The sequence below is a fragment of the Haemaphysalis longicornis genome, unplaced genomic scaffold, assembly GCF_048455015.1.
Source record: "Haemaphysalis longicornis isolate Haplotype H1 unplaced genomic scaffold, Haemaphysalis longicornis Haplotype H1 scaffold_12, whole genome shotgun sequence".
Lineage (NCBI taxonomy): Eukaryota > Metazoa > Arthropoda > Arachnida > Ixodida > Ixodidae > Haemaphysalis > Haemaphysalis longicornis.
The window spans coordinates 31,163,733-31,185,492 of NW_027526225.1; the positions used below are offsets into that span (position 1 = coordinate 31,163,733).

A 21,760-nucleotide genomic window follows, 5' to 3' on the forward strand; every position below is an offset into this window, starting at 1 on the left:
TTCAATCCGCCATACGTATTAATACACCGTGTCTCGAATATGTGCGACCAACTTTGCAGAGATGACGTAATGTCTACTCGTTGTTCACTTCGCACCCAGTACGTAATGCTCGACGTCAGGATGAATTTTCTTTCATTAAAAACATCTCATCTACGACGCATAAACACTAAGGAAGCTGCAAAATGCTCGATACTAAGGTGGCCTTCATGTTTTCGTTAAGAATATCCGCATGCGTTGTATTCGCGAATTCTCGGAATAGGTAATAGGGATATAACTTGTAATAAAAATCACTATAGAAAACATTTAGAGTGATGTTTCTTCTCATACCGTACTTGACCAGTTGTCGCAGATTTGTTATTTGGCTACCAATACAAAATCAAAGAAGTACAGGAAACTTATTCGTGCCCGTCAAACGTGGAACTCTATTATTAAGGAAAATTTATGTTTCTAAGAAGTTGTAGAGTCAGTCTATAACGACTGAGCAACTTCTATATTTTATTCCGCCTCCGAAGGTTCTCTGCCAATCAAGACAGAAGCTTTCGCACACAGAGAACCGTCTGTATGGCACAGAGATGTTAAAGCTACTACTTTTTTGGTATCTTGGAGTGCGGTATAAGAAAAAAAAACATTAATTGGCAGGATTCAGTTACATATCGCTTCACGCCTTTCATCAATTTCCCTTTTCAGTTTAGTTTATAAAGACGATAGTCTATGTTGTACTACTTAAACACAGAAATTTTAGTCTGACTGTATTTCTGTTTGTCTTTATGACTGTCTGACCTTGATTCAGCCACCCGACCAAAGTGAAACAAAATGTGCGCAATAGACTTACACACTCACAGCCAAATCTAAACGTCGAGTCCGATGTCAATTCTTACACTTGTCAACACATTCTTGAACGAGAACAAGACATTACGCAAATATGAGGCGAGAAATGAATACATAAGTGATATTTGCAGTGTTCCTTTATTAAAAAATTCGTAGTTTTTGGTTTTTGCCATAGGAAATGAAATACTACATGAATTTCAGAAAATCGTCGCCTGCTGTTGCTAGCGCTGCTATAACTCATAGCGGAATTTAAGAAATCAACCGGGAACAGCAACGAAACGTTCCACTATATAGGTTCCATGTTCCCCTTGGAACGCACGTGGAGAAGGGGAACGTGGTTCTATAAACGTTGTAGTAAAGCGACTCAATCCACGCGCGTCTCCGCCGTAGTACAGCGCTGGCGTCGAGGAACGCGGCCTGTAGCAGTAAAATGCGGTAAATTTAAATTGATTTGAGCAAGCCTTTTGTGTCCTTACCTCGGGGGGAGCGCGACAGAGGAGCAACAGCATGAGATGTGAGCGGGAAAGCAAAGGGAGACACTTGCTTGGCAGATGTCGACAAAGACTCTTGTCGTTGGTCCACATTTGCAACGAAAGGTGCAGATACGTGGCCAATTATTTACAAGCGATATTGCAGCAACCCGTTTAGGAGACCCTTCTCTTGCTGCATCACACTGAGTTATGTTCGCAGTAGTCGAATGGGCAACAACGAAACATAAACAGTAGTGACGCACCACCTGCGCCGCCTCATACAAAACTATCCCGGCATGGAACAAGATCTTCTAGAGGAGCTAAATAAACCACGGGCACGACCAGACGGGGACTCGCCCCTGCCCCATGCTCCTTAAACAGCCCCCCCCCCCCCCTAACGCTGACGTCGATGCGCCCTTCCTCCTTCCTGAAATTGAGGCAGTCGTGCGCAACCTCACCCGCAATACCACACCGGGTAAAGACCGCATCCAGAACAAATACTTACGCAATCTCGATAGAGCCGCCCTTGAAGCTTTATTATAGTACATCAACAAACAATGAAATGCGGGTACTCTACACAACTCTGGCGGCACGCGAATATTACTCTTCTCCCAAAGCCTAAGAAACCATTGAGTCCAGGAAACCTTCACCCCATTTCACTGACATCGTGTGCTGGGAAACTGTACGAACATTTAGTGCATAACCGCTTGGTAGCACACATCGAGGATAATGATCTGTTCCCAATGACGGTGTTTGGCTTTCGACCTCATATGCCCAGGCAAGATATTTTAATCCAACTTAAGCCGAACATTATTGATCGCAACACGTCATCCTGCAAGCGCTGCATACTCACTCTAGACATCAAGGGTGCATTCGATTACGTTTCCCACTCGGCAATACTTGCAGGACTCGCATCTCTCGGATTTAGCCAGCGCATGTATGACTACGCCAAGGCCTTCTTAACGGAACGTACTCCGACAATTGCTATTGGATATCTTCGATCGTCCGCTTTCACGATGCAAGCGAAAGGTACTACGCAAGGTTCGGTCATCTCGCTACTGTTATTCAACATCGTCATGAAGGACCTGCCACCAAAACTGCAGTCAATTCCACACATTAAGCACGCACCATATGCGGATGGCCTTACCGTCTGGGCGCCTACTAGCTCCATTAGAGAGCAGCAAGACGCCTTGCAGCAAGCGATTACAGCTACCTTTCACTACCTCCAGACACGAGGCCTCCAGTGCGCACCCGAAAAATCAGCCTTGCTGACGCTCCACTCCCAGCCTTCTCACAAATCTGCTCGAGGTATACATGAACCTCAACTGGCCATTGCACGGCAGCCAGTCCCCAATGTCCCGCCACTGCGGGTGTTGGGTCTCATAATACCCCAAAAAACCTCTGAACTGCACGCAATTTCCCGTCTACATAAAAGCCTGTCACAACGGATGCACCTTCTGCAACGCATCTCCCACCGCCGTCGAGGCCTTAAAGACCACGATACCCTACAGATAGTGCAAGCTTTGCATATTAGCCGCAATTCCTACGGAACCACATACCTCGCTCTCAAAACAACAGAAAAGGCTCGACTCAACATCATGATCCGGCAAGCGTACAAAATTGCGCTTGGCCTCCCCACTGCCACTGCGACACAAAAACTACTTGTTTTGGGAGTCCACAACACGTGGGAAGTGCTGCAAGAAGTCCATCATTCAGCTCAATTACGGCGCCTGCAATTGACTTCCATAGGTCGACAAGTCCTTAAAGCATTACGACACCGCCCGATACCCCCGAGGGAACAACAAAAACGCACCCCTCTAGCCCTGCGAGATTGCATCCGAGTGGCCCTAATCCCTCGAAATATGCACACCAACTACCACATTGGCCACCGGGCTTCTCGGGATCGAGCCCTTACTGGGTGCTCTTTTTTTAACTATTGTATAACGCCATGCAATTGCTGCCCGTATTCATGGTTTGCGTTTTGTTGCAGTTGTTACGTTGCATTGTATCTTGTTGTACTGCTTTTTTTCTGTTTTTCCTTTTTTTGTTGTAGTTTACACACCATGTGGTATTGCCCCCCCCCCCTATGTAATACCCTGTTCTAGAGGGCCTTTAGGGGTAACCTGAATAAATAAATAAATAAATACGAGAACGACCCCAGCGCCCTGTACACCCTACCCTACACCCTACCCTATACACCCCCCCCCTTCGCGCGCCGGCCACGTAGCCTGTGTAGTTACAGATACTGGCCAACGCATCAATGCCACTACTACTACAGCAACCTCAATCGATGTCTCTGAAGAAATAGCCATTGCCCTGGCCGCCACTTCCTGCCCTGAACCAGTTACTACCCTCACCGATTCACAGACAGCCTGCCGAAACTACCAGATTGGCCGCATTTTATTATCAGCCCTACTCATCCTCCAGAACTGCTCGACAACCATGATATCTGCATCGTCTGGGCTCCTGGACACGCCGCCATCCCCGGCAATGAAGCAGCTCATGCCGCGGCTGGCGATTTGATACACCGAGCCATTGCCGACGGTGGCCAGTGTCTACCCCCTCAAGATATACCCCACCCACTTAGCGGCTACACAGAGATTATCTCCCATTACAAGCAAACTCGCTTCAGCCTCCCACCATCACACTGGCGCCTCTCCGGAAAGGAAGCTACAACTTGGTGGCGCCTCCAGACAAATACCTACCCACATCCCACCCGCCTCCACCTCATCTTCCCCACCCAAGAACCTTCCCTCTGCGCTAACTGTCCCCAGCCTGGCTCCCTCTACCATATCACATGGGAGTACCAACGAACTTAAGACTTGTCCCCACTTTCCAACTCCACCTTCGAGCAGTGTAGGGCTTCCCTGGCCAGCCCGGACCTGGATATTCAGCTTAAGCTGGTGACCTGAGCACGGACGGCCAACCGAAGTCAAGGCATCCCGGACTAGGGACGCCTTCCACGGGGCGAGGCCCACACATCAGCCTCTGCTGGATAAATAAAAATATTTTATTCTCTCTCTCTCACTCGCAGTAATAATGCACTGGTACTTATGTTCCTGGTGATTACATTTTCCCGGGAGCTACATTGTGAAAACTGGGTCTAATTGTAAGTTTCGTAGTGCAAGCTATGGTGAGATAATATGTTTCCCGCACCATACCGTTACATGCATCGCCCTGACCAAAAAATGTGTTATTATTAATATTTTTATTATTCATACGTAAGAGCTTCTTTGGTGGGTTTCCTTCGATTGCGGTTTCCGGCACTTACGTTGCGGAAACTAGGTCCAACTGTAAGTTCCTTTGTGAAACCTATGCTGAATATACGTTTCTTTATTTTTTGAATCCCTCAAGATCGTGCCAACAACGTTTACTTTTAACTCGTAGCAGTAAAATGAAAGGGGAGAAATGCTAATTCCTTATTAACGAATAAATATCACTTGTAATTACTGGCTTCTATTGTCTATTGTCTTGCAGCTGTGGAGATCGTGGTGCCATCGTTCAACGGGTCGTCGTACCTGCGCTTTCCGGGTCTGGCCAACGACCACCTGTCGTACCTGGACGTGCAGGTGGTTTTCAAGCCCCTGTCGCCGCAAGGCGTATTCTTCTACAACGGCGCCAAGATGGACGGCACGGGCGACTTCGTGTCCCTGCAGATGACGGACGGGCACGTTGAGTTCCGTTTCGACCTCTCAACTGGCACGGCCGTGCTCAGGCAAGTGGCGGGGCGGCTGCGAATGGCACGTTCTGTGTCAGCTTCAGTCTGAAGTGGTAGTAGCAGCGTTCCTGCAGAAAGTGCGCAATGTATATTGAAGGGAGCGAGGGATTAGTTAAATGTCATATTTGCGTTTATGCATGTCGTCTTTATATATTCGCCTAGTGTGACTAGAGAAGGTATCAGAGTATCGTCACTGAGGCACGCATCAGCAATGGCGACCATTTTGGGGTTTATCAGTGTGGCGAGGTTGCCGCTTCTACCGCTTCGCCACTAACTGCCACCGGGTCCTTTGTTAATAACACTGCCGGAGATGCAGCAAGACGGCATCCCCGGAAGCACTTCTGCTGCTGAAATGCTGCTACACGCGTTGTTTTAGTCGCGTTGGGAACGCGTGACAGAGCAGGGAGGAGAAGCTAAACTTACCAGTATAGACTGACGTAAACGCTTAAACAATAAACAGGCTGCGGCCATGAATGGTCGCAATTCACACAAATGTCACCTGATTGGAACTGACCAATGACCATGACGGCGGCACGGAACAATAGGAGAAAAGAGTGCCGATAATCTGTAACCTTATCTTGTGACACTTCTTTCGCCCTTTCCACTTTGCGTGTTCGTCCTTCCCACTACGTGAATGACGTAACGGTGGGCAACAATAGAACGGGTAGTGTATTTGTAACAACTTCAGTTTTACCCCGTTCAATGATGATTGGGATTTCGGTGCTCTGCTTTTAATGTACTCGTGCTTGCGGTCATATAAACTGGCTTTACACAGCCATGAACAGATGTTTAATGTAAACTCTGTATCGGAAATTACTCGCACGTGCAATAGTTCCCTGATTTTGTGCGCCTTCTCCCAATCACAAGATTCTCTTCACACTGGAGCTTACTATGCAGGCTTCTTCAGTAATTCTTGGTGTGTTGCGCAATAAGTAAAAACATAAGCCCTACTTCTCCAGTGAACCATAATGTGGTAGCAATACGAAATTGCATTTTGCTATTGTTACATAATGGGCGCCCTTACGCGGTTCAGGACGTTAATTACTCATGATGGTTGGCCGAGCGAAAACCTAAACTACATCAAAAGACAGGAAACCATCCCGCTCCTGCAAACGTTCCGTATATGCGGAATTATGGAACACAAATCTTTTGCTTTATCTGATACATCGCCGATATCAAAACAGGGATATGTGCCAGGTACACATGATAATAGAGTACGGCATTACGTACAAAATATTTGACCCCGGTTTTATGTCTGCACGACCACCAGAAATGCCAAATCACGGTCCGTATGAATTGCATATATGCAAAGTACACGAACAATATACGGAAAACGTACGACGCCGTATTTGGCGCTTTAAGTTAGAGAGAAATACGAAAATTTTGTTAAGCATTTCCAGCCTGACAAATCATTTGATTATTTTGTTTTTGGAAAAATGTATGCATTCATTACGCCTGGGCAAGTAATACCCCGTATAAATTCGGCATTCCAATATTTCCGTACATACGGAATGTTTCCCCAGGGCTTCATTCTAAAAAATGCGTACGATGGATTCAAATGAACATTCTTGGCGAGTAAAAATTCTAAAAACCAGCATACTTGAAATAGCGCAGGGTGTTCGCTTTAGAACCAGGGACTCTGCTTCTATGCCATGGGCCTCGAACAGAACGGTATTTTCAGAGGTTCAAGGGAATGTTGGGAAGGTTCAAAGTGATCCAGTCGACGATATTGGCTGGATGAACTTTGGTTCTGCACCGATGTGGACACGAATTCTGCTGTAGCAATGCGGATATATTTTATGTTATAATAGGTTATAATAGATTAAAATAATTATAAATAATATTCTACTAAATTATTATGATGCATCCAGTATGGATTTACTTTCTATTAGTTTCCGAGAACTTAAAGAGTCCTAAATCTTGCACCCGTAACGAAATGAATTGTGCGTATTGACTGTTGATATTTATTTCTCTTATTGTTTACGCGATTTTCGTGGCTGTACGGATTGTGATTGCTTATCGCAAAAGCTGTGCATTTTTATCATTTTTTAACGCGAAAGGAGTGTCATGCATTATTGGCATTGTTCATACATGTTTTTTCTAATGTATACGTGTATTGTGCTAAGTGTTATTTCACGTTTATTATTTCTAGTATGACGTGAATACTGTGTGTAGTCTATTTTCTGAATGGTTTTTATAATTTCTTTATTCTGACGTGCGCTGCTCTTTCGATGGCCATGTAGAGGGGGCTGTGGCCTTCTGTCATGCCGCTTCTTCCGGCCGCTTTTACCCACATTCTGAAGTAAAGGTACTATTATTATTATATTATTGTGAATATAACATAATATAATATATCACGGTATAATTCAATGTAATGCAAAATAATGTAATTTACGGACATGCATTCAGTAGCAGTGCAATAGAGCGCTGTGACAACGCACTAAAGCTTGCCAGCGGGCGCTTTGTCCTTTTCCTCACCTATCTGTGCTGGTACTTTCTAAGACGCGACGAGCGAACTATCACTGTAGCAAAGATTTGTTAGAGCAATTTGAAACACTCGCCCCATCACAAACCGTACTGCACTTTCGAGACAACTTCAGCAATGGTCCCTGCTAACAACAGCTTGTTTGGCTTTGTGACACTGCAGAAGCCCATACCCAGTGGCCTTGGGTGAATGGCACCTCGTGAAGGCGTCCCGCACGGGTCGCCTGGGCATCCTGGTTGTGGATAATCAACCAACGGTTGAGGCCCACTCGCCAGGGGCGTTCACTCAGCTCTCCCTCCCACTCAACCTTTACCTCGGCGGAGTGCCTGATCCCAAAGAGACCGCTCTGGGCGCTGACGTCACGCAGTCGTTCGTGGGATGCGTACAGAGGGTGAGTAGCGTCACTTAGTACCGTCTTCGTAGGTCTTTGTAGTGAGGGCGCGCCTGGATTGAGGCCTTGGAACTTTGATGGGGTACCTTTACAATAGCAAAGTTACAATTACGCATGCGGTTGTCAACAAAAAACAGCAATGAAGCACGTTTGAGACCTTGGGAACCTGACAGGGTACCTTCACAATAGCCCCATTACAAATACGCATTACAAAAACAGCAATACAACTAGTTGAATATATTGCGAACTGCGGTATATTTAACACTTGATGAGCGTGTACATCAGCAAAAAAAACCAGGTGGCTTCCATAAACTGCATTATATTGGGATGCATATTTCGCGCTTTTTCATCTTCTATCAACTCACTTGAAAACTGCTGATTCAAGTTTAGCGATTTCGTTTTCACCTAATGAGTTTTTAAGATTATGGCAGCATCGTATTAGGAACTTATTGTCAGGGACGTCTTCATGCATTCTCGCAACTTTAGTCTTTCATCCATCAGAAAGGACGCTTTGGTCAGTGTTTTTCTGATACGCCTGAGTATTTCGTCCTTATTCGCGTGCTGGAATGCTAATAAGGCAAGATGTATTTCATTCTTATCGATGTCTTCACACTCTCAGCGTATTTTAGACCCGGTTAATAAATAGCACTGCAGAGCCCTAGGAAGTAGCCTTTTAGCCGGGCGGATATGGTTGCCTGCATTCAGTAGCTTCTTCTTCATTGAATTGAGTTTTCATGTACTACAATATCTGACCAGCTGACCATCAACAACCGACCGATGCGGTTGATGCAAGAGGCGCTGTCCGGCGTGAACGTGGCCAACTGCGTGCACCCTTGCGTCACGGGGCCCTGCTACAACGGCGGCGCGTGCCAGCCGCGCATGGACCTGTATGCCTGCCACTGCAAGCTCGGATACGCCGGCTCCAATTGCCAGAACGGTAAATGCAATGCGACTTGGTTTCAGAAAGAGAATCCCTTGCGTTTTAGGTGCAGTTCTGGGTTCTTGGTGTTCTAGTTCTATTTCTAGGACTAGTTCTAGCAGCGCTAGTTGTGTTCTAGGTGTGCAAGTCCCTGTGCTGCAGATGCAAGCACTGTTTCAGCTTCAATTTTCACGAGAACGGATAACAGCATTCGCAGCCTTGTCTTTAGTAGAACAGCGCTCTCTTTTATCTTCTCACACAATGGTTATCCAGGGGTAGTATTCTCGTAACAGTCCCTTTTGAAAACGCCCCTTTTGCGCCTCTTTCATCGTGACGCACTTCCGGTTAAGCAGTGGGCCATTGATTCAAGTACCGTAACTATTCTTGCATTTTAAAGTTCTAAAACCGTATCAGAATATATTTTGTGTTTATTTGAACGTATTTTGAAAAACTAGACGGGATGAAATTTTTTTGTTACGACGTTGAAAGTTTTCACCGCAAGGGGAGGAACGTCCAAAGGTGGCAGCTGCAGTCAACTGTTTCCTTGTGACAGTGAAGCGTAAACAATGATACGGTTAGTCAGTTTTTCGCGGTTGAACTCCGTTTTGAGGTCGGTGACAATGCCCCTGCATCAAGATAACCGTCCAGTTACTTATTTTGGCATCGACGCACTTGTGGCATGCCGACGCGGGCTTTTCCAAGGACCTGGTGCTTTACGCCGTTGACATTTTTGTGGTGCTCTACGAGTGAAAAAACGTGTAAGAGGGGAGGATTTTTGTCGTTTTAGTGGCAATGTAGAGCAAACACCATTAAAGTATGTACAGTGCTTCATTCAGTAGCAATCCTCGTCATCCTCCTCCCTTTCGTCGTCGTTGTCCGACTGCGAAGTCGCGTAGCGCAAATCCTCTTCTAGCGCGTTCTAGCCTCGGAAGACTTTGCCGCATCGGCGCAGTGACGCCATAGCTAGGCGAGGCGTGACTCCGCCTCTGTGCGATGTTCTGCGATGATCGGCGCGGCATCCTCGCTGGGCGGCTTGTGCCGGAGGAGATTTTCTCTTGGTATTTTTTTTTGCTAACGCCACTAGACGAAGCTCAAGCTTAAAGGGGCCATGAAGACAAAACACAAGTTTGGTTCAATCGAAAGATTGTCTCGTTAGAATCATACTGACACCACTTTTAACGCACACTTCGCTCAAGTAAGCTATATAATTAGGAAAAAGGGAACGGCCATGCGACCCACTAGCTCATTTCCCGTAACAGAACCTATGATGTCATAAAAGCCAGTTCTGCGATTGGTGGAGGCCGGCCAAAGCAAACCAAATTATGCAGGTCTTATAAGCTTGCCAAACGAGCTATTTGCGCTTAAATTTAAAGCGCGTACAGTCGGCAAAAGGTTTGTCTATAACACGCGAGCGGCGTGCTCCGGACTGCGCGGGAGACATCTGGCGATAACGCCTGGTTTGAGACCGGTAGAATGTGAGCATGCGCGACTCGCATCAACGCGACTGCTGCTTCCCATGTCGCTTTGCCCGTCGCCTTGGGTTGCGTGCCTTTTTTCGCCGTGAGAAGCGCTGCCTGCACTGCCGGGCCGGGAAACAATACTTACTTCAGATTAACGATTGTTAGTACAGCGTTGGCCGCGTTTAACTACGTGCAACGCCCAATTTTTGCTGCGCCCTACGCAATTTCGACAGCAGTTTTTTTTTCTGTATGCGAGAAAACGAACAACAATAGCCGAAAACGCATAGCTGACGGTGTTCTAGAGTGACTAGATATCGGTCCGTGATCGCTTGCACAGTGTATTAAGTATTGTGGCGTTAGCCCGTCGGAAGTGACGCGCAAAATCGAGCGCAGAAATCGGATAGTAGTGAACGCGGTACTCGTACAGCGTATTGGCAGAATGACGACGCAATGAACAGCGGTGCGCCAAAGCTAATGTCGACGAAAATCTCGCACAGCGCGAGCTAAGGCGGGTAATCTCCGCTTTTATTTCCCGGCCCGGCAGCGCAGGCATGCAGCGCCTAATACGGTCGAAGAAGGTGTGGAAGCCAAGGCGACGGGCACAGCGAGGAGGGACACAGCCATCGCGCTGATACGGGCCGTGCATGCTCACATTCTACCACGGCCGGGCTGAAGGAGCGGCGGGCGCGGACTTTCATACGGCCTGCGCTTCGGGTATAGTTCCCACCTTTCACCGGCGCTAGTTCGTGGCGCTGCGGACCAACCCTCGCCGGTTGACTTACAGCACGGGCGGGGTAGAGCGGCGGCGCGCGCGCATTTGCCACTGCCCTAGCCCTGCCGTCCCTACACGTGATACCTGCCCGTGTAAATTTACATGTGCGCCATTAGAATAGGCGACTCCTTCCCCCTTTCTGAATTTTCGGTCTAGTAGGGCCAAACAGCCTAACATTATCACTGTGAAGCGCCTAATCAAAAAATTGAAAGAAACATTTTAATTCGGGGCTCATGAAGAAAAATATGCGAGGCCTTCATATCTTACCAGCGACTGTATTATATGAAAATGGTGAGGCAGGCAATAAACGCGGCATTTTCAGTTTCACAAATTTTCACAAATTTTCGCATTTTCACAAATATCAGTTCTTATTTTTCCTTTCGGATGATGCCTTGGTTTGCAGGCTCACAGGGCACGACATGTAACGCGAATGATCTCCCGCCGAGGGAGATACGGTTATCGCTTTATTCGCTTAGCTAAACGCGTTTTTGCTGCTCACGCTCCGGTCGGGCTGAGCGGACCGCTGGCAGCGAGCGCACTGTCAAAAACATACAGCTAAAACTCTTAATCATGCAACTCAAGTGCACCACGAGTCTTCTTTTTGGTGAAATATAGCAGTGAAGGCATTCATTGGTACCAGTGATAATCCGCGGCTGATCCGAAACACGTGCGGCAAGCGTTGTCGGCTCGCTCGGCCAGAGGCGATGCGTCGACTAAGAAAAAAGAGGTTTGTGAGGGTAGAGGGTTGGTTCGAAGCGCCCTCACTCTGTCAACAATCTGCTGTATCGTTTCCTTGTTGGGTGCGCAGGCCGTATGGAAGTGCGCGTTCGCCGCTCCTGCAGTCCGGCCGTGATTCTACCGGTCTCAAACCAGGCGTTATCACTAGGTGTCTCCCGCGCAGTCCGGAGCTCGCCGCTCGAGCGTTATAGACAAGCGTTTTGCCGACTGTACTTTTAGGGGCGAAGCTCCTTAGGGCGTGGGTCTGTCCATCCTCGACGTATGTATGTAGCCACCTCTAGTTTAGTTCTTGGATTGTTTACTAGATGGCGGTACTTGTATATGATGAAAAGATGCGCTTGGATTGTTTACTAGATGGCGTGGCTACCTCTAGTTTAGTTCTTGGATTGTTTACTAGATCGCGGGGAGCGTTGTAATAAAATCCGTTCGCTGTTGGCGCGCGCTCGGAGTCGCCCGATGGATAAGGCTGCAGATGTGCGAGCCCGCGAGGCAGAAGCGCTCCGTGAAGCTGCGCGACGCCGCCGCCAAGATCCTGCCGTACGAGAGCGGGAGGCCGAAGCGTGTCGTCTGGCTGCGCGACGACGCCGCCAAGATCCCAGCGTTCGAGAACGAGAGGCCCAAGCGTCACGCGAAGCGGCACGGCTGCGGCGCGAAGAGGATCTCCAAAACGTCAGAGAACGGGAAGCGGCGAGAAAGCGCGCGTATCGGCAGGCAGACCCCGATGCAGTGAGAGCTCGTGAGGCGTCTGCAAAACGCATCAGGCGAGCTCAGCCCCAAGGTGCCGACGCGCGGTTTAAGCGAGACTTTCTAGACGTTACTTTCGGACACAGATGTAGTGGGCGAACTTTCACTGAAGAGTCACGGTTTTACCGATGATTTCCCCTCAGGAGCTTCGCCCACTCATCATCATTCACCCCGTGGATATGCTGTGAATTTTTTTTATAGCAGTCAGAAAGGGAGGATAAACAGTGAAAGTTGCGAAAGCACCCGTAAACATAGACGTAACGATGCGTAGTGTTGTGCGTGCTGCGCGCACTATGCTTATTTTAGCTGCACAGCAGTCCACCGCTTTCGCGTTGTCTTACACACACTGGCCGATTGGCGTAAGCGACGTTGTCTTATGTGACCCTGTTTGTCGGAGATATTCTATGTTTCATGAAACGATTACTTCTACAGTAACGAAAACAATCAGGTGCAAATACGGTAAAAAAACAAAGCAACAATAGACAACGGACCGTGCATGAGCATGGTAGCGCCATCTGGGAAGACTGAGAGCAAGCAGCGCTGCAGCCGAATCACGCAGTGCAAGTTCGTTTGTATACGCGCGCTTATGAGTTCATTGCTGACCTCCCGGAAACGCAAATTTGGCGGGAGTATCAAAATTTTAACCTAAATTGAGTAAGGTCTCGGTGAATACGGCATACTTTGCTGCCGGACAAGGGCTAGGGGCACTGTAAAACACGAAACCTTTCGAATAAAACAAGCTGTTGTGTCCCCGCGCCCCTTTAAACTGCTCCGCTGTTAAAAAAACCCTACAGATTGGGCGGAGTTTCCACACAACATATTGAGAAGACAACGAAGTGGACAGGAAAGAACGTCGCGAAGGCTGAGACGATACTTGTTGGTTAATATCGTCATACATGTGTTCTCGCAGAAGTGAAGGAGGCCATTGCTGAACCCATGATGGGTGGTGCCAGCTACCTGCATTACACTGCGGATGACATCATGAGAAGGTAAGGAATGCTCAGTCTTATTTGTTGAATAAGACTGACTGACCATTTGTGAAACAAATACTCTTTCGTCGTATTTAGCCGAACTTTGTAACCAGCGTTGCAAAACGAGTTCCGTCGTAGCGTTAATTGCGTGCAGGATGTTGATTCATTTCGAATTTTCTTGAAATACCTTCGAGCGGTTAAGTAGTTGTTGCATGTGGGGGAAATTACTACTGATGACAAGTGCCACCTAATGTAACTACGTACAGTCATGGCCACACAAAACGCGAAAGAAAGTAGAAGAAGAAGCGTACGATTATGCTTGGTTCCAGCCGAATAATGACGTCGATAAGGATATGTCTGGAAGTAAGTTGTAACCGCTTTTAAATATTCTCAGTTCACCGTAATACAATATATAATTTGTCTACAGGAAAATCGCGGCCTTCGTGCCTTTATACTAATATTTCTTGCGCTGGTGTTTCATTTGTCTGTCACCGTACGTCTGTCTGTTGACATATCTTTACAAGCCACAGGTGTCGCAGAAGTTAAGCAGCAAACCGAAAGTGTTTTGAACCACGGAAGTCCTGATTTAGTATATGTCTATTCTAGCATTTGTTTGTTTTGATTTTTGAGGACAGAATTACGTAATGTTAGACTGAAACAACTTGACTGAAGGTAAAAAACGGTCAAGGCTGCAAAATTAAACCGGTTGGTAAAAACGCTTGTAAGTTACCTCGTGTGTTTTACTTGCAAACATGGCGGGTGTTGAGCTAAAAGCACACGTAGTGCACCTCCCTTGTCTGTTCCGTGCACATATTCGACTATTCTTTCTTATTGATAGTTCAAGTAACGCTTGAAATAACCTGAGCTGGGCATACGGCAGCTTCCAAGGAATAGTTACTTGCGAACCCAAAAATACCTTGCGATCATCATAGATCAAAACTTACCTTGGGCGCCTGGAGTCGTGATTACATACTTGTATCTCTGCGGTGGCACAAATTATTGCGTACCTGGCCAGAAGTCGATGGGTTGGCGACTGCGCATCCATGGTGCTACACTGCAAAGCATATGTTGACGGCTGGCTGAGTTACAGCCTGCCTGTTCTACAACGCCTGTCACCCTTATGTAGACAGCAGCTCAATGCGGCCAATAATAACTGCCTCCGTTACTGTCTTCACTTCCATAAGGACTAACCGTGTGCTGGCACCATCGCAGAGGCTGGTTGCTTGCCTTTAGATGTACTTAGACTACACGAAACATTTATAATGCACTTGAGGTATATGCTGCACACAAAAAGTTGGGAAGACATCTACGCTTAGGTCTTAAGATGTATGGCGCGCTAGCGTCGCTCCGGCGTCGAGGGATCGCTCTGGAACGAAGTTGCTGCATTTATCATTTATGCTTTCCAAGTACTAATTGGATTGACGAGAGCTAGGCTGTCCGCAATGGTTTCAATCTCCGCGGCACAGGAAACTCGGAGGACATTTACGCTTTCGTGGCGTGGAAAGAGTCGGCTCCGGGTGTTGGTCCGTTCGAAGGAGAAAGCAACAGTGTCAATGTTTAAATGTGTTTATCGTGTGGCCTGACTGAACGTTGGCGGTTTTTTATAGGACAGACAGAAGGACAGAGGGAGGAAGCGAGGGAGGGGGGGAGTGAAACGTATTTGTTGAGTAATGTGTATTGAAAGTTTGGGAAAAGTTGATAAAGAGATGGTAGCCCCTGTCAGGTGAAGCAGAATTCGAGGGCCCCAGAATCATCTGAGGATAATTTTCAGGTGAAAAGCTGGCCAGAGCAGCCTGTCATGTGTCCTTATATATTGGATATGTGATGTTTGAGTTGTTCACCCCGGAGCACATCCTTGGATATGACCAAGCTTCGCTGAAGAGAGTGGGTGTTTCGCCGTCTTTAAGATAATGTCGGATATTTTCTACCATACATCTTCGCCAATCTTGGTTTGTGGATATATATGTTGGTTTGCATCCTGAGCAGATTTTTGCGATTCTTAAGCAACGAAATCTCAGTCTGGCGTCTGGGAAGGATGGCGTTCCTAGGCGTCGGATGCGGAAACATTTCCTATATTTTTTGGGAAGGGAAGTGTGGTAGTCGTGGTCGACAGGGAGCACGGCATGCAAGTTGGAGTGGACCTTGAGCGGCTGCGTCGGTCCCTTCCAGACCCGTGTCTGTGTGGTAATGCTATGTGAACTTTTAAAACTGTGGACTCGAGACACTTTCTCAAGAATTTAGGTACCCTGCTTGTAGCGAACATACTAATGGTCGATTGAGCGTGTGTAATGATGTTTAAGCATCTATTTGACAATTCCGATAGAGGGGGGGGGGGTTGAAAAGATGATTCGATTCGCGTGTGTAAAAAGGGAATGGAGTTACAGCGGTTGCTACGGTACTGCTTTACGACAATTGTTGCCTTCGCACTTTGGAAACTCCCGGCGTCTGCGTATGCTGTTTTTATCATAGTTTTGGAACTTCAAAGGAATTTGATTCCGGCTTGTCACCGGTCCTCGCTTAGGTTTTGGACTGTTTTCAGTAGGGGGAAGGCTCCTATGGAAAGTCGCTGGATCGGTGACTTATACATCATGGCCTCCAGCCTCTTTTACTTGAGGTGTGACTTCATTTTATGGGATGACCGATCCCAATTTTGTTTTTCCCGGACGGTACTTTTGTGTTAGGAGAGTGGCCTCTCTGATTTATTCAAAGGTTTTATAAGACAATTTAAATACTTTTGCGGTGATTCTGAAATTCGGGAAGATTAAGGGCTGCCCTCGATGCTGTTCTGATAATGGCGTTTATTTGGCCTTGTTCAGTAATTGTAAGCAGTGTCTGGTACTGCAGTATGTACGATATCCGACTCATAAGCAGTTTCTGCACAAGCTTTATCATTTTTTCTGTCATTCCTGCTCTTCCCCGTGTAGAGGCGTTTTCTAATGTGGGCGAAATGGTCAAATATTTCCTGTATTTTGGCGATTGTGAGATCTGCTCTGCCGCTCCTCTGCACGGCCAGCCGAGAATTTTTCCATGATTTTTTTTTCGTGGATCACATGCTGGGCGATTGTTAGGGTTTCTTTCTCAATTTCCTGCGTAGCGCCTTTGATCATTCGCCGGACCAGTGTTTGCGAAAATGACAAGACCGGAAAAAAATTTAAGATATTTTAAGATTCGAGTAATGAGACGCCAGATACTCGGTTTTGTTTCTCATTGCGCCACATTTTAATTCGTTTCGGGTTACAATTTAGGGTATCCTTGGTTTTTGAGAGCCTGGTGTTCATGTTTGGCCACCTGTTTGGGCTAGGTATAAGAAGTCTGGCTTCGGCATCAACTTAGGTTGTCGGAGAGGCGCTTTGGTGGTGGCGTGGACAACTGGCGACTGTGTCTGCTGAGCATGCAACTACACATAGAGGGTGTAGGCGTGGCGACTGGCGACCGCAGGCGTGGCGACTGGTCAAAGCCCGTATCTTTACTTCTGCCTCGGCCGTAGTATTGCTGTCCTCTTTTCCACATTCTAGTTGACGCTGTTCGATATTTCTGATGCCGACTCACCCGAATATCTGGCTGCCTCAATTTTTAGCCCTGATGACGTACTTCCGTAGTCGCATGATGAGCACGGCTGATAGCGGACGGCTAGGAGCCATGGCAAAAACGAAAAATGAGCTTGATAACGCTAGCGCGTTGAAACCAAATTCTTGGCACGTATTGTACAACAGAACAAAAATTCGAGCTTTGGAGAAACTACAAGTACTATAAACATTTCTGATCTTTGCCAACGACAAGTCATGACATCCGATTTGCTGCTTTTGACTCTACGTCTACTATTTAACATACCTCGACTCAACTCAAAGAAAATTATGCTTCAAATTCCCCTCCTTCAATATAACAGGCCGACACTCTCATATGCCCACATTTTTACTGATGGCTTCTCTACGCCTGACTTCAATTCTTCTGGACTCTTCATTTCATCAACCTGCCGAGCACTCTCATACCGTCTTGAGCGGCCAATATCGTCCACATCTGCTGAACTTTTAATGATTGTACAAGCAATTCGCTACATCCTCCGCAAGCAGCCTGTACATCCGGTTATCTTTACAGATTCAAAGACAACGCTCAAAACTCTTAGACGTGCAAGCTGCTTCGGCATTCACTAACATACATTCCGCGACGTCTCCTGCCTGAACCATCTAGTCTCCGTCGCCGGGCACCGCGTGACACTACAGTGGATCCCTGCGCACTGCTGCATTACAGGCAACGGAAAAGCAGATGAGGCTGTCAGGAAAAGATTACGACTGTGGAACGTGAGGAACATTTTTTACGAAGTATGATGCCTCGAAAATAGCTAAGGAGATTGGTTGGAGGAAACGAAGAAATTCCGTCTCTCCTCCTGGTCTCTCCCGGAAAGCCAGCACCCCTTCCTGCACCATTTCGACCCAACTCTGGCAATGAGACTACCGGTGCGAGTTCCACGTCGGATAGAAACTTTCTGCCATCGATTACATGTCAGCGCAGCTCTCACAAATACCTGCCGGTATTGCTTTGGCCTAACCTCGAACCCTTATTGCGACAACTGCGGTTCAGCGGAAACAGTTGAGCATATCCTCCTGGGGTGCCCCGGACTCAGTCTAGCTAGAAACGACCTCGCACAGAAGATCGAGTGCCTTAATCACAGTTTCGTAACTTTAAAAGCACTTCTGGGACTGTGGCCATCTCCCTCGTTTCAAGGGAAAGTGCTATCCGCATTATTTGATGACCTCAATGACATCGGTGCAACTAAGACAATGTAAGACTATATATCCTCACACTAAGCAATCGTCAGCAACCATCCATAGACTTTTCACGTGACACACTCATGGCCTCAAACACACGCGGTACCCCTATTTTTCTGTTTTTTCAGTTATTCTCTTCTTTCTCTTCTCTTTTCCGCCTTAGTTCCTATTGGGACTTTATTGCCTCCTGCGTAACCCCGCAGGGTAATATGTAGGTGACAACACGCCGGCAGACCTCTCTACTTTCCTCTAATAAAAAGCTTTTAAATGCAGAGCATTTCAGTAACTCACGATGTCACCCGCGTTGACGTCCGTAGTCCGCACCGCACCCCTCCCTACTATATAAAAAAAATACTATCCGGCGCCCGGTTTCGATCCCTCGACCCTGCGGGCGGAACGCAATGTGCATGGTGCTCTACCCACTGCGCCACAAAGCCGACACAGAATGGGACTCTACGAACGCGCCTTATATCGTTCACTCATTCAAATTACTGCTGACGAGCGCTCTCTCGTCAGCAGTTGCCACAAGTGCAACAACATTAACGTAACGCAAACTACTTAACGTCGTGCGCCCCCGGAAATGCTCTGCGCTTGATCGTGCCCCTTGCGAGAGGGATGTTTTATATAGTAGGGAGGGGTGAGGTGCGGACTACGGACGTCAACGCGGGTGACATCGTGGGTTACTGAAATGCTCTGCATTTAAAAGACAATCAAAAAGACAAAAAAATTCTGTGTTTGCAAGATAACGATCGCAAACTACGTCGGTGGTAAATTCTCTTCGTCGGCTAAGCCTTAGCCTAATGTATAACACTATGGCTGAGGTAAAGGTGGTGCCTCGGCGTGATTTTTCTTCAGTAGATGTAGAATATCATTTTTTATCGAAAAACCAAGCATCCATGAATTTTTTTTCCTTGTTAATTTGGTGCGCAATTAATTCTTGCTGTGCGTGGAGTTACGAGGTGCGTTGTGTCGTAGGTGAACACGTTTAGTACAGTGCCCGGTGGACACGGTGTCTTACGGGACGATGCTTCCAACGGTTGGAGCGGAGCGTTTTCCTCGGTACCTACGGAAAAGATGTGCTATACAAGGTTGAAACAGCAACTCCTGCATGCCTGGCGTTTCACTGCACCATTTTCATTTCCTTTCCACATGTAACGCGAAACTATAGCACTGTTATCTTTCTCGCTCTCTCTCGGAGCACAAAATGGACAATGTGTTAATTTCAGGTCTGAAGTAAGGTGCAGACCTCTGAGAAGAATGCATCGCCTGCAACGTGAAATTTGTGGTCCTATTATTTCTCAGTCTCATTATTACAGGACTGCGTTCTGCAGTGGACATCAATGGGAGAATCATGATGATTATAGTTATTTCTGAAAAAAAGTTATGAACTTTGGTATCCTCGACTAAGATATTCTATACATTCGCCTACCATTTATTCGGCCACCGCAAATTCGGATACGCCTGGTTATTCAGACACCCTCACGGCACGGCCACTTGTCCCATTGAAGTACACTATATTCACGACCCCATAGTTCCGACGCCGCACAGCACGCTCTTAGATTTTCGGGACTTCAGCTTCGCTGCTCTGCCCTCACGGTGCTCTCACGGGACCTGTGTCGCAACCTGGTGGAGGCGTGGCAAAAGAGGGACTGCGCGGCAAAGCGCGGACTGCACGGACAGTAAAAATCCAAGAGGCCCGTAGGAGTTTGCGCATTCTGGCCGTTGTCATGGTCAGTCGGGTTCTGTGCTTTGTGTAGCTTTGGGCCTGCTGCTTGGCGTGCTAAGACATCCTCTGAAATGGCTCCGACACCACCCGGGCAAAAAAACGAGTAACAAAGAGACGAGGCAACTACGAGAGACTCACAATGGAGAAAAAAGCTGCCATTATCCGTCAAGTTGAAAGCGGTCGACCGCAATCTGAAGCGAAGTTTCTCGCGAATTGTTGGTTTCAAAACAAACTGGCTCCGGTTACTTGAAGAACAAGAAGATCCCCAAGGCAGAGGAAAAAGTGTGCGCGGTAAAGCAGAAGGATCTCCGAGACGGCAGCCACCCAAAGCTGGAAGAGGAAGTAAACATCTGGCTATGAGTAACTTTGGCTAGAAAGGTGCCAGTTTCTGGAGATATGCTTAGACGAAAGACACAGACGGTCGCCCTGTTCATGGAAATTACGGACTGCAAGTTCAGCTATGGCAGGCTGCGCCACTTCAAGAAAAGATACGACCTGGCCTTTAAACGCAGGTGTGAGGAAAGCGATGCTGTCGACGTAACCCTTGTACCAAATTACAGCGCATACAAGGTGTGTTCTCTGCTGTTCCAGTACACCCTAGTTAACATATTCAACAGTGATAAGATGGCTTGTTTCACAAGATGTTGCCTGATAAGACGATTACTTTCTCTGGCGAACGCTGCCACGGCGGAAAGCACAGTAAGGAGCCATTGACGGTCGTCGTGGGAGCCAACATTTCGGGGACGGAGAAGCTTCCACTTTTCGTCATAGGCAAATCAAGACACCCGAGATGTTTTAAAGGTCTTAAACCACTCCTACTTTGGTACATAGTGAATTCGGAGGCCCGGATTAAGCAGGATCTTTTGAGCAGTTATATGCGGAAGCTCGACCGTAAGTACCAGCAACAGAAGCGCAACGTACTTATGTTCGTTGATAACTGTGGTGCCCACAGGCATATCAACAAACTGAAAGCGATGACTTTGGAAATTTTACCGCCGAATACCACCAGTGTGCTGCCGTCCATGGACCAAGGTGTCATCAAGTACTTGAAGCTGCACTACCGATCGCTTCTTCTGAATCGTGTGCTGTTGTGCGTGAACAGTGACAAAAGCTACGTTGTGGATGTGCTGCCGGCTATCAGCATCCTGCCTGATTCTTGATTCTTGGAGGGCAGTGGCGGAGGACAGGGTCCGAAAATGCATTCGGCATGAGGGATTTGTGGTTGGCAGTGAGAATGAGGATAGTGACACAGTACAGAATACCACAGCTGAGATGCCGCCTGCAGCAGCATCCGACATTTTTATTACCTCCGTGCTAGCGGTGTCGATCTTGGAGCGGCTACCTTTGAAGATTTCACCTACATCAATAGTGCTGTCCAGCCGTGTGCCGAGTTGGATGATGACGAAATCGTCCGCCAGGTACTCGAACAGGCGCAGGTGGACAGCGACTCCCGTGATGACGTGCCACGAACTTCAGAGGCATTAAATACTGATCTAGCACGAGCCCTTATAGTGCTATCGTCTGCCTACAGTGGCGGACAAGCTCTGGCGGAAATACCGGCGGACTTATTCATTCGTAGGCCTGCGTGTGTACAGTCGCGCATACATACGTTTTTATAGCCGTTGAGCCAATGAAGGTTTTTTTTCTTTGAATCCGTTTTTTTTGGGACTCCAAATTATTCGAACTTATCGGCTGTTCCCGTCGAGTCTGGGATAACAGACCGCGACTGTAATTGTTGCACATGTGGCCGGATTGATGTTTCCCTACCTCCG

The 21,760-nt window shown here is 47.4% G+C and overlaps 1 protein-coding gene across 1 annotated transcript in view; it reads left to right on the forward strand.

The window, feature by feature from the left end:
* Nucleotides 1-21,760, forward strand: part of LOC144162546 (pikachurin-like) — a 59,542-nt gene that overhangs the window by 30,204 nt on the left and 7,578 nt on the right. The window contains exons 8-11 of the mRNA XM_077693130.1: nt 4,776-5,013; nt 7,664-7,892; nt 8,649-8,829; nt 13,436-13,514. Coding sequence (XP_077549256.1) covers nt 4,776-5,013; nt 7,664-7,892; nt 8,649-8,829; nt 13,436-13,514 — 727 coding nt within the window. The remainder of the gene's footprint in view (nt 1-4,775; nt 5,014-7,663; nt 7,893-8,648; nt 8,830-13,435; nt 13,515-21,760) is intronic.